This window comes from Octopus bimaculoides, chromosome 4, assembly GCF_046866305.1.
Source record: "Octopus bimaculoides isolate indiv1 chromosome 4, ASM4686630v1, whole genome shotgun sequence".
Classification (NCBI taxonomy): Eukaryota; Metazoa; Mollusca; class Cephalopoda; order Octopoda; family Octopodidae; genus Octopus; species Octopus bimaculoides.
Window position 1 is genome coordinate 75,490,432 of NC_142931.1, and position 13,700 is coordinate 75,504,131.

A 13,700-nucleotide genomic window follows, 5' to 3' on the forward strand; every position below is an offset into this window, starting at 1 on the left:
CTTAAAACATCCAATCAGTACGCACAGGAGTGGTCGTGTTCCCACTCACAGTAAAAGGCCTTGCTGGATCCAAAAAGGACTATTTAAGGCTAAACAACCAAAAATTGAACATCTCTCATCGCTACATTCTTTTGAGTCTGCACTAGAGTCTAGACACTTTTGAGTCTTTTGTTACCAGAAAATGTTGCTGAAATAGAATTAAAAGAAATGTGCACACACTGTAGAGAAATTGGTGGAATCAAGATACGAGAAATCGATATCTTGTTCAGCTGAAAGGTGTCTTGTCACAGTCGAGCTGAAGCGAAACACGACTGATTCCGTTAAAACGGCTGAAAACGGCCAAAATAACCTAGTCGTATTTAAATAGGGATTTTAATGTAAGTACATTCGTGAAAAAACGTGATTTCACTGCGTTAGCAATTGAGTTACAGTATCCGACATTATTTGGTATGATATCTAACCTCTGAAGTTTTAGAGATTTTTCTACATCGCTGTTTTGAAAATTTATAATACTGACGGATAACTGATATGTGGTGAATCAGATTTTGACGGATTTTCGCCCGAAGATATTGAAAAATTAAACAGAATATTTAGCGAACACAAAAACTGCCTGGTGTGTGAAAATGAATCGGATATTTTTATTCCGAAAAGTGAAAGTGATTCGGACGATAATTCAGACAGTGACAAAGAAAATGTATTTGTACCTGATTGGGACAAAAGTTTGAAAACCGTTTTTCTTACTGATTTTTCTGAAGACTGGACCTAGTCACAGACAAAACCATTAGACTATTTTTTTTACCTCCAGTTTATTCGAAGCAATTACTGCGGAAACTGATCGCTACGCAGAATATAAACAATGTGATAAAAAAAATTTAAAAAACCGTTTGTGTTCTCCGACACACTTAGATGAAATCCAAGAATTCTTTTCGCAAACATCGGAGCGCGAAGCGCTCCACACGAACGTGCGTTCGTGAGATGGTTGTGATCTGTAAACAGTTTAGTGTGGGAATCGGAAAAAGTATGAACACGCAATGCGCATGTGCACACTGAATTTATAGAACGGAAGAGAAGAATAAAAACGCAATGTCTAACAAGTTATATGACGGTCTGCATGTCACATTTGACGCCACTGTCACGCAGCACTGTAACAATTTTCTTGTTTGCTATCAATAATGTAATGGGAGTAAGATTGTTACTCAGAATAATGAACATTTTGGAGACCAATAGGTTTCCAGTATCATGACACAGACAATTTTTTTTTAATTATCACGATACCTGCATGTAAGAGACACTAGCAGTACACTAGTACAAAGAGAAAATGGCACCCCATTTGTGCTCCTCGGTTATGACAAGTACATGGGTGGTGTAGATCAGCTGAATCAGATGATGAGCTATCAGCCGAGTAATAGACGTTGGCAGTACCTGGTTTGGCTTATAGTAAATGAGCATCAAATCAGGAGAGGTGCGAAAGCAATGCGACCATCTGTAGTTCCGAGCAGATGAAGCATCGCAGTTGAGAGCTGGTTTTTCTTCCAAAAAATGGTTGTTAGGAGAAAACCTAAAGCCTGCCAGAGGGATATCCCTCTGAATTCAGCCGACCTCCATAAATTAGAGAAAATTGAGAGTCGCAAAAACAGTGCCGTGAAAGTCTTCGTTAAAAAAAGAAAAGTTCCCAGTGGACGGGTCCTTGAAACAAGTTCACAATGTGCATTCTGCAAGCTTTCATTATGTGAAGTTGGGTGCTTTACAAGTTACCATCATAGAAATATTATTATTAAGGCGGCGAGCTGGCAGAAACGTTAGCACGCCGGGCGAAATGCGTTGCGTATTTCGTCTGCCGTTACGTTCTGAGTTCAAATTCCGCCGAGGTAGACTTTGCCTTTCATCCTTTCGGGGTCGATAAATTAAGTACCAGTTACGCACTGGGGTCGATGTAATCGACTTAATCCCTTTGTCTGTCCTTGTTTGTCCCCTCTATGTTTAGCCCCTTGTGGGCAATAAAGAAATAAGACATATTGTGTGATTTATATACATACTATTTGATTTTCTTAAAATTTACCTCTTCTTTCTTATTTACCTGTAATGTGAATGACAAATTTTGATCAGTTTATATTATGAATCATTATTATATATGTTTTTGCGCATTTATGTATGTGTATAGGTTTATTTTATTAAGTTACTGGTAAGCGTGTTTCCTTTTCTAGTTAACTTCAAACATAAATTCCAGTATTTCATTCTATTTTTACTTTTATTACTATACCTGTCTTACATGGATTTAAGTTCAAATGATAATTCAATAACGTGCACAATTCATCGATTTTAAAATTTTGTTGTATACCCATTTGAATATTAGCTAGTAACTCATTTTCTTTGATGTTTAAACAAAATTGAAATAATTTTGTATGTAGTTGAATTTACCAGTAATTACGAGTCGTTTTGAGACAAACATTATGCAATAAATTTAAGAACCTCTTGTTAATTTGTGTTCCAAAAATCACAATAATATGTTGATGAATAAAAAAAGTAAAAATTGTGGTATGAAACCAGTCGAAATTCACGATTATATTAGAATTTAATTGAAACACATAAAAGGTGTATTTTGATTAGAAATATAGTAGCGAAAGGGCTAATATATCACTGCACGGTTGAGAAGAACCATTCTGATATGGGCCCACTAAACTGATGATAAACAATGGACAAATATAACTTCATCTGGTTGCATGAGAGTCGCTACACGTTTTTTGGTGCTGTTGTAGATGTTTTTCTTATATAATCAAAAAAGATGGAGAGAGGTTATCTTAAAGTTTTGCACGATGGATGATGATCGTTGAGTGCAAGATATAAAATTGAGTTTAAGGTGAATTTTCCATTGTAATTTGTCTGGTGAGATAAACATTTCAATTCTTTATAATTCGATTTGATTTTTTCGTTCCAGAACGACTGAAACAATTGAGAAAACTTCTGAAATAGCAGGAATATGTGAATGTCTATGTATACACAATCACACAAACCAGAATGCCAAATCTTTTGCAATAGAGTGCCGACAAGCTGAAGTGTACGAAATTAAATAATTGACAAGTGAAACAAGTGAAATCCTAAATATATAATCGATAACATTAAATTTATTAAAAATTAGAATTTACCAGGAAGCAATAATCAATCAGAACTGATACCTGATATTCTTTTGTTAATTTCTAATCCTTTCATATAAACTGAAATAAACTAATGCGCCATTAATGAAAAGCAATACCTTTCTAGTTTGTTATGTTGGTTTGTTGTTCCAAAATTTTGATTATTTTCTATGTTCCAGAGTCATAAGTGACCATGTTCATAGAGACGTTAAAGTAGAGGCCATAAAATTTGTAGATATTAGTCGTTTACATATTACCTGTAATTATACAGGATGTCTCATAATAATGGGACACATTTTAAATGAAAGTAACTGGGACAAGAACAATCACAGGCGAGTGCACAATGATCTTGTGTATTACAAAGTGTGTGCAGGCATGATGTGTGGTAAGAAGTTTGCTTCGAAACCACATAGTTCTAGGTTCAGTCCCACTGCGTGGCACCTTGGGCAAGTATTTTCTACTATAGCTTTGGTCCGACCAAAGTCTTGTGAGTGGATTTGGTAAACAGAAACTCTGTGCATGCACATGTATTTGTCCCCCACCACTGCTTAACAACAGGTGTTCGTGTGTTTATGTCCTGTAACTTAGCGGTTCAGCAAAAAACTGACAATAAATACCAAGCTTTACAAAGAAATAAATACTGGTGTTGATTCATTTGACATAAATTCTTCAAGGTGGTGCCCCCGATTATCATTACCAGAATCCTGTATTGACACTTGTTTCATTTAAATCTAGTTTTTAAAATCATAGCTCTAAGTTTTACATTTCAAAGCAGCTTTTGAGCATTAGGCCCCATGGAGGCAATGTGGCCGATGTTGATGTCGCGTGACTAGCACCCGTGCCCATGACATATAAAAAGCACCTTTTGAGCGTTGAGCCTCACGGAGGCAATAATAAATGACTGAAACCTTCGGCAACATGCCGTGCTTGAGTAGAAAACCCATCAAGCCAAGTGAAATCGTAGTCGTGGCAGATACTGGTTTCACGCAGCTGGTACCCATACCGGTGGCACGTAAACACGCCCACTACACTGTCGGGGTGGTTGGCATTAGGAAGGGTATCCAGCTGTAGAAAACATACCAAATGAGACTGCAGTCTGGTGCAGCCCCTCAGTATGTCAGCCCTGGTCAAACCGTCCAGCCCATGCCAGCATGGACAACAGATGTTAAAAGATGATGATGACAGTGATATTTGATTGGTTGCTCAATAAAAATTCATTAGAGAATTTCTTCATTATTTTCCACAGAATTGTGAAATTTATTTTACATATTCCATACCATGAGTAAAAAAAAAACATGAGTGATAAAAAATATCCATGTTTTTGACATATTCTACAGAATATATGAAATAAGCCATATGCTTCAGGATATGGTAATGAACAGATAGAAATGTAATGGGTTTTGTAATGGATTTTTTGAGCCACCAATTATGTTTTGAGGTATAATGTTCTGTGAAAATATGCATGGTCATTGTGCTGTTCATGTTTAAAAGACTAGGGAAAATACTGTCTTGTCTGGAAATATGAGTCTGTGACAGGAAAGACATTCAGCTCTGGAAAATCTGCTAAACGAATTTCGTGCATTCATGGAAAAGTGGATGTTAAAACCATTTGTGGTGATGAGGAAGATGGTGATACGTATGTGTGGTTAAGATGATCTCTTCGTAACCAAATAATTTCACGATCAGTGTCACTGCACAATACATTAGGCAAATGTCTTCTAATAGAGCACCATGCCAATCAATGGCTTGTAAATGAATTTCATAGACAGAAACTGTAAGGAAGCCCATCAGATATATATATATATATATATATATATATATATATATATATATATATATATATATGTGTGTGTGTGTGTGTGTGTGTGTCTTGTGTTCACGTATTGACAACTGGCGTTGGTTTGTTTCTGTTCCCATAACTGCTTCAGCAAAAAAAATAAATAAACAGACTTGAAATATGTATAGACATGAATTTGATCAACTAAACCCTTGAAGGAAGTGCCCCAGCATGGCCACAATCCTATGACTGAAACCAGTAATATATATGTACACTTGAAACACACACAAACATGTATATATATATATATATATATATATATATATATATATATATATACACATACATTTATAGGATGGCCAAAAGTCACGCACCAAAACATTTGACATTTTATTTATATTAAGTCTTTATTATTATTCATTTTCTTCATCATATACAAGTACATGTGTATTTATCATTATTTAATTTTAGGAAAATTGCAGCATGTCTTTGACAATTCCTGAACATACTGAACTTATTTTGTACTTGACTTTTGACCCACCCTGTGTACATCACAGAAAATTAAGTTTTAACAATTAACATAAACATTAAAACAAATCTTTTCCTCATAAAGATAATTTAGTAATTAAATACCAATACTACTTTTTGCTGTTAACTATAATAAATGAAGATAAAAAATGCATTTGGTAAATTTTTTCTTTAAATTTATTACATATTATTATATAATCTTACATTGGCACAAGACCACAGTTTTGTTAAGGAGGGTGTATCATTGACTGAAATGGTCCCAGTTTAAGACTGGTACCTATTTTATAGACCCTGGAGGAATGAAAAACAAAGTTAGTTTTGGCAGGATTAGAACTCAGAGTGTAAGAGAGACAAAACTAAATACTGCCTGGCATTTAGTCCAAGACTACCATTTCTGTCACTCCATCATTTGCAACATTATCTGGCTCTATTTAAAATTAGTCAATGTGTAAGTAAAAATATTACATTTTGTCATTGAATTATCAGCATGCAGCCTAATATTAGAGTCTTGAATAAATGAAAAGCAGCTTTTTTTGTGACCCCTACATCAGTCCCTTGTCTTCCTGCTACTGCCCCTTGCCTTCTTCCCCCAAGTTCTTAACACTCCAACATTCATGGTTAGTACAGCTGGTCATTGTCGTATTCATTATCAGGCTAGGAAATTTCTTGTTGTTAATTTAACTACCACAGTCAATCCATCATTACACTCTCAAAGCATTGTGGGTAGTCATGCTTCTTATGCCGCCCATAAGAAGCATGACTGCCCACATTTATTCTATTATCATTATGTCGAATTAACCACAAGGGCCATTCTAGCTTTCCTCATCTTTATAATAATCATCAGTCTGTGTTTTCTTTCTCTCGTTCTGACTCGTATGATGAGATTAGTTCATTATTGTCATTCTGATGACTATGGTCAATCTAGTCAGTCATACCAATTTCCATAATTCTATATGACATGACATTGCTATTATATTGTTACTTTAGGTCAGCTTATATTGTCATCTTTCTTCTTATATCACCTATATTGCTTTTATTCTGTTCTCTTATAGTCAGTTCATCTTCTTGCTGTCACTATTCAGTCTCTTTGCATTTGGCCAGATTAAAATGTGACCAAATCTCACTCTCTTTTGGACAATCATAGTGTGTGATTTGTCATCTAGATCCTTCTGTTTTGATCTGTCAAAATTTGCAGCAATATTCAAGCCTTTTTTAATTTCATAGGTTCAAATATTGCAATATTATTCAGATTCTTTAATTCCATAAGGTCAAATACTTTCAATCCTATTCCGAACACTTTCACTTCTATTGAATCAAAGTTTGAAACTGTATTCAGTTTCTTCTTTTCTGACCAGCCCAACCAGCCACTGTAGCTGTTGGTCAGCTCCTACCAGCCACTCTAGCTGCTTGACTCTGCATCAGTTTTTGGAGTTTAGCAAGATTATCTTTGGTCATGGCATCATTTGGTTTCAGTCGTAAAGCCTCCTTGTAGCTCTTTTCCGCTTCTTCTAATTTACCATTGAGATGTAAGATGGCACCAAGGTTCATGTGAGCTGTGGCAACCTGTAGAAAAGAAGAAAAATTAATTTTTATTGCAGCCAATTCAATGTCAGAGTAAACAGTATGGTGCTAAAATAGGTAGAGGCAGAATGCATCTATTTGACAAATCATCATCACCATCATCATTTAACGTCCACCTTCTATGCTGGCATGAGTTGGGCAGTTTGACAGGAGCTGACCCAGCAGAAGACCCACACCATGCTTCTGTATCTGTTTTGGCATAGTTTTTATGGTTGGATGCCCTTCCTAACACCAACCGCTCTGCAGAGTGAACTGAATGCTTCTTACATGGCACCAGCACAGACAAGATACGTTTTGGCATGGTTTTTACAGCTGGACACCCTTCCAAATGCCAACCACTTCACAGAGTGGATGCTTTTTGAAAAATCATCTAGATGACTAAGATAGCCTCTACAAAGTCACTCAAGCTCCCAAATGTAGCTGGTAGCTCAACTATCTTTAGAAACAAAAAGCAGGACAACATAATGGATAGTGTACCATGTGCCTGAATAAGAATTGTAAGTCACAGCTGGAGTACCTTCGATCATGGGTTGACTTAATCCATTAGCATTTGAAGTGACGATCCAGCCAAGATAATCTATCACTTTTATATTCAAATCGGCCATATCCAGCCTCTCAAACCTACCCTACAATGCTATTTTAAAAATAAACAATCACAGCCTTGAAATTCAAAGCTATGAGATAATATATGATTAATTCAAAATAATGTCAGTAAATATGCATTACATTAGACAAACTAATCTGAAATGCTACAGGTGAAGCCATCCTTAGTGGAATTTGAACTCAGAACATTAAGACAAAATGCCACTAAGCATTTTGCTTGGAGTGCTAATGATTCTGCCAGCTTGTCACCTTAACAACAACAATAATAATGCTTTCTGATTTTGGCAAAATGCCAGTAATTTTAAGGGGAGTGGTTAAATCGACCCCAGTACTTGACTGATGCTGTATTTTATCAACCTTGAAAAGATGAAAGACAAAATTTACCTCGGTACTATTTGAACTCAAAACATAAAGAATCAGAAGAAATGCTGTTAAGCCTTTTATGTGATTCTTTAATGATTTTGCCACCTCACTGCCCTTTTATCCCATGCAGTAATTATGGACACAGTATATAATATAGCCTTAGGTTCTCTGAATATAGGAGGGTTACAGCCAGAATGTTTTTGATCAAAGGTCTGCTTGATTTGATCAGGGTTGAGCTGGGAAACAGAACCGAGCTGGTACTCAACAACAATGTTCATCCCCAAATTCCCAAATGAAAGGAGGACTAAACAGTTCCTTACCTGAGGATTCAGTTGTGCAGCCCTTTGGTAAAAATCTTCAGCTTCAGTGTAGTTACCAGATTGTCTGGAAAGGAAAGACATCGATATTTAAGATGTATGATTTAGGCTGCTAATCTCATATTATGAACGAAAAACATGGATCTGTGGTTAAGAAAATTGCTTTGAAACTAGGTGATTTTGGGTTCAGTCCATTGCATGTCACTTTGAGCAAGTATTTTGTAGTATTGCACAGGGCTGTAGTTTGGTTTGTGAATGAATTTGGTAGACATAAACTGGAGGAGATGCATCATACATATATATATATATATCTCATGTGATCACATGACCTACAAAACTATCAGATGCTGTTACACACTGCTAGTCACAAGGCACTTTGCATTGTTTTAGCCTTTTAATAATGCCACCGAGCTGGCTAGGTGAGCAGGCCAACATTCCCCACTTGATCGAAAGGGGGACTGGAGCAATGTGAAATGAAGTGTTATGCTCAAGAGCGATATGTATGTGTGTGTGTGTGTGTGTGTGCACAGGTATCTGAAAATGTAAGTGTCGGCTCTTTGTCATTGCCTAAGAGGAACAGAGATAACATTTACATTCATTGTGCTATCAAAGACTGTGGAATAAAAAAAAGGTAAGAATTGGCAACAGGAAGAGCTTCCAGTATCTAACAAGCACTATTCTTAGTCATGCTAGCAAGGGAAAATGGACATCAAACCAAGGAATGAATATATTTGTTTACTTTGGATTGTGTTTTGGGGGCATTGAAGAATTTGAAATATCTTGAAGAAGTTGCTCAGTTGCAATTATAACTCTGTGCGTGTGTGTGTGTGTGTGTGCACGCGAGAGAGAGAGAGAGAGAGTGAGAGAGAGAGTGAGAGAGAGAGAGAGTCTGTGGGGCAGATGCCAAAAATGATATATACATGTATGTATTTGTGTACACACATACACACACATACATCATCAGCATCATTATCACCATCGTTTGATGTTCGCCTTCCATGCTAGCATGGGTGGGACACACACACATATAATACGGATCAAATGCACACACACACACACATAGAGTATTTACTGACAGTAAGCCACAGCATATGTAGATCCAACCAGAGCCCCAAGACCCATGAAGTCCCAGGCAAATCACTGCATTGGACCCTATATATTCTCTTCATTGACAGCAAGCCAACCCATATAGAGATCAGATTTGGGCCCCTAGACTTGCGAAGCTTCTAGGCAACTGCCCAGTGCGTCTATACCTTAAGATGGCACTGCATATTCTAAAAGAAAAAGGGAAGATATCAGTTAATTGGTATTACGTTAAGATACCACCAAAAGAGTTATCTAACTTTGATCCATGAAATCATGTTAATCCACTTACCTCAAAGCATTGGCTGTGTTAAAGACAAGTTCAAAGTCATCACTATTCGTTTCAAGCACCTGTTTGTAGACAAGAACTGAGTCAGCATGCCGGCCAGATTCACCCAGGAACTGAGCTGAAAGACAAAAGGAATTACACCCTTAGTGTAAAATGACAAAGCAAAACATAATAATAATCCTTTCTACTAAAGGCAGGCACAAGGCCTGAAATTTGGGGGAGGGGACTAGTCGATTACATCGACCCCAGTGTTTCACTGATACTTAATTTATTGACCCTGAAAGGATGAAAGGCAAAGTTGACCTCAGTGGAATTTGAACTCAGAACGTAGCAATAGGCAAGATACTGCTAAACATTTTGTCTAGTGCGCTAACGATTCTGTCAGCTCGTTGCCTTATAACGATTTCAAATTTTGCCACAAGGGCAGCAATTTGGAGAAAGGGGATGAGTCGATTCACTGCTCTGAATAATATTTAATTCTTAAAATAGTAGTAGTAGTAGTAGTAGTAGTAGTAGCAGCAGCAGCAGAATAATTCAACGAATATTTACCGTAATGCTGGTGAGCAGTTTTGTACGTGGAATCAAGAGCCATTGCTTTTAAGTACCATTTTTCAGCTTTATCTAGTTGGTTCTGTTTGGAATAGAATTGAAAATATATAGAACAGGGTAAAGAAAATGAACAAAGCAACAATAATAATAATAATAATAGTTTCTGATGTAAAAACAAGGCCAGTAATCTTGAGAGGTGAGGGTTTAGTCGATATCATCAACTCCAGTACTTGACTGGTACTTTATATCATCAGTCCAAGAGGGAGGAAAGTCAAATTTGACCTCAATAAGATTTGAACCTAGAATGTAAAGAATTGGAGCAAATATGAAGTGGCATTTTTCTACCTCTCTCATGATTCTGATAATCCACTAACACAAGGACTGAAATTTAGAAGGAAGTTGGGTTAGTTGATTAAATCAACTTTATTACATGACTAATATTTTATCTGATCGAGCTCGAATGGACAACAGGCAATGTTTACCTAAGCAAGATTTGGACTCAGAATACAAAGAGCTCTGCCAAAATACCAGAAGGTATTTTGTCCAATTCTCTAATGGTTTAGTCAATCATCATCATTTTGACATCTACTTTTCCATGCTTGCATGGATGAAACAGAGTTTGCTGAAGCAGATCTACATTTGAATAATGCTGTTCCTGTTGCCAACCTTTACTTGTTCCTCTGCAAAGTAATATTTCTCCATGGCCAGACAGGTTTCCACAGAATATTGGAAGTAAATGACGTTCATTAACTACAATCATGCGAGGTCACGATAAGGAGACACAAACACTCACACTCACATATTTATACATACATATACATTACACACACGTGAAGGTGCATGGCTTAGTGGTTAGAGCATTGGGCTCACAATTATGAAGCAGTGACTTCAATTCCTGGAATGGGCTATGTTTTATGTTCTTGAGCAAGACACTTTATTTCATCTGGCTCCAGTTCACCCAGCTGTAGAAATTAGTTACTACATCACAGGTGCCAAGTTGTATTGGCCTTTGCCTTTCCTTACTTGGCCTGGGGCAGCAGTAGAAGAGATTTACTCAAGGTGCCATGCAGTAGGACAGAATCAAAGACCACACAGTAGGGAAGCAAGTTTTCCAATCACACATCCACAACTACATCTATGCAGCCACCAATAATAATAGTGATGTTGTTTCTCATATAGGCATATGCATCAATCAAAAAGAGAAGAAAAAAGTCATAAAATAGATTCCCAGCAAAACAATGAAAGACAGAAGGTAATAGATTAAAAGAAAAAACAAAACCAGTTTATACTTACTCTTCTGGACAGCAGTTTAGCCATTGTGATGTGAGCTGGTAAATGGTCAGGCTTCACACGCAATGCTTCCTGGTACCAGAATTCTGCTTTGGCCTCATCATCAGATTTCATGTAAGCTTCACCTAACATATTGTAAATACTTTGCAATCCATAATAACTGGGTGCTCTTTGAATAGCTTTATTATAGGTCTCAATAGCCAACTGATATTTCTGTTCGTCTGCATACATTCTGCCAAGGTTATAGAGAGCAGAGATCTTGGTACTTTCATGAAGTCGAGGGTCTCGCAAACCGGTAATATCTACATTTGAACAGTTCAAATAGCTCTGAAAAATACCATGAATAACAGATTTATGAATAAACGTTAACAACAACAATAGCAGCAAAAACAACAATAAAATAAAAGATAGGTGCTCTCTTTACACTGAACAGTCCCATCTCTAATACTATCTGTTAATGAGGCAGCTTCCTAGAAATAGCAGGCAATTTTCCCTTAAATCAAATCTCACCATCTCAGAAAAAGATACACTGGATGATGTAGTAGGTTCCTTGTACATATGAAAAAAAATGGGACAGTCAATGCTGGAACACTTTTGATTCATAGGTCAACTGCAGGGCTAACCTGGGGCTAAATATCATCACTGTCATTACTACAACACCTACCACTATCAGCAAAATCATCCTTAATATCACAACCTTCACTTCAATCATTACTACCACCAAAGCTTTCACTGCAATTATTATAACTACAACCACTACTTTTTAATTATACACCTATTACAGCTCAGTAATCCTAAACAATATCATAACATCTTCTCTACCAAAATCTTCACATGGATTCCTATTCAGTTATTTTAAATCATGATTAATATTTTACACTGAAGTATGGTGGCGAGATGGCAGGATCATTAACACTCTGGACAAAATGTGAGGCATTTTGTCTATCTTTACAATCTGAGTTCAAATTCCACAGGGGTCTACTTTGCTTTTCACCTTATCAGGTTCAATAAAATAAGTACCAGTTATGTACTGGGGTAGATGTAATCAACTAGTCTCTTCTCCTAAAACTTCAGACCTTATGCCAACAACAGAAAGGAATATTTTATACTGAATGCATGAGAATTATTTTTATTTGATAAATTATTTATCAAACTGTTATTAAATTTTGTCAGTTGTATCTAAGTCAAATATTCCTTTTTGTATAACTCCCACTATTATTGGGAGATGTATGACTTGAAAGTTAAGATGTTGTTCCCTCAGTCATAAGGCTGTGGGTTCTATTCCTGTTCCAGGCTGCGTGCTGTGTCCTTAAGCATTTCAGATAGTGTGTGTGTGTGTGTATATATATATATATATATATATATATATATATATATATAGAGAGAGAGAGAGAGAGAGAGAGAGAGAGAGAGAGAGAGAGAGAGAGAGAGAGAGAGAGAGAGAGAGAGGAAGGGATACAGACAGGCAGACAGAGACAGACAGACACCTTAATAACATTAATATATAGGGAACAACACCTTAACCTTTAAGCCATACATCTCACAATAATAGTGGGAGTTAAACAGAAAGGAATATTTGACTTAAATACAACTGACAAGATTTAATAACAATTTAATAAATAATTTATCAAGTATATATAAATATATGTATGTATGTGTCAGTAATTTTTGGGCGACCAATAGGTATATGTCAATTAGTGTGTTGAGTAAAGCACATTCACAATTTGGACTACCATGGTTAGGGGACTAGTGAATGGTACAGCAGGCAAACAACATGACTGTGAGAACACAGTATATTCAATGGGACACCATTTTATGCATGCATGTACCTTATGTGACCCAGACTGCACTGCACTGATTGATGCAATACAATTGGATGCGCAACATCCCACCCATAAAGGACAGTCACAGGAGGGGGTCAACATGATCATCATACTCAATAAAGACTAATGCTAAATCCATCTTCTGCTCACCATTCTGCTTAAATAATGGAACTGCAGATACAATATTCATACATATCTCACGTCTGTTTTCATTCCTCCACTTCACTCTGTATTTCATATCTTCTTTATAATAACTATTACTTAAACATTTTCTCACACCATCTCTGATGAAAGGATATATAAAATATCACGGAAACAGCCTGTAAGACCTCTTTATAAATGTTCTGAAAACTTTCACAACCTTGG

The 13,700-nt window shown here is 36.5% G+C and overlaps 2 protein-coding genes across 2 annotated transcripts in view; one reads left to right on the top strand and one right to left on the bottom strand.

Annotated features, from left to right (window-relative positions):
• Positions 1 to 3,243, top strand: part of LOC106882964 (uncharacterized) — a 125,642-nt gene extending 122,399 nt beyond the window's left edge. Inside the window, exon 41 of the mRNA XM_089350073.1 lies at positions 2,936 to 3,243. Coding sequence (XP_089206199.1) covers positions 2,936 to 2,970 — 35 coding nt within the window. The 3' untranslated portion in view covers positions 2,971 to 3,243. The remainder of the gene's footprint in view (positions 1 to 2,935) is intronic.
• A 2,347-nt stretch (positions 3,244 to 5,590) lies between these two features.
• Positions 5,591 to 13,700, bottom strand: part of LOC106879721 (protein O-mannosyl-transferase TMTC2) — a 143,648-nt gene continuing 135,538 nt past the window's right edge. Inside the window, exons 7-11 of the mRNA XM_014929400.3 lie at positions 11,515 to 11,838; positions 10,222 to 10,303; positions 9,676 to 9,790; positions 8,304 to 8,367; positions 5,591 to 6,999 (exon numbers count right to left, since the gene is read on the bottom strand). Coding sequence (XP_014784886.1) covers positions 6,817 to 6,999; positions 8,304 to 8,367; positions 9,676 to 9,790; positions 10,222 to 10,303; positions 11,515 to 11,838 — 768 coding nt within the window. The 3' untranslated portion in view covers positions 5,591 to 6,816. The remainder of the gene's footprint in view (positions 7,000 to 8,303; positions 8,368 to 9,675; positions 9,791 to 10,221; positions 10,304 to 11,514; positions 11,839 to 13,700) is intronic.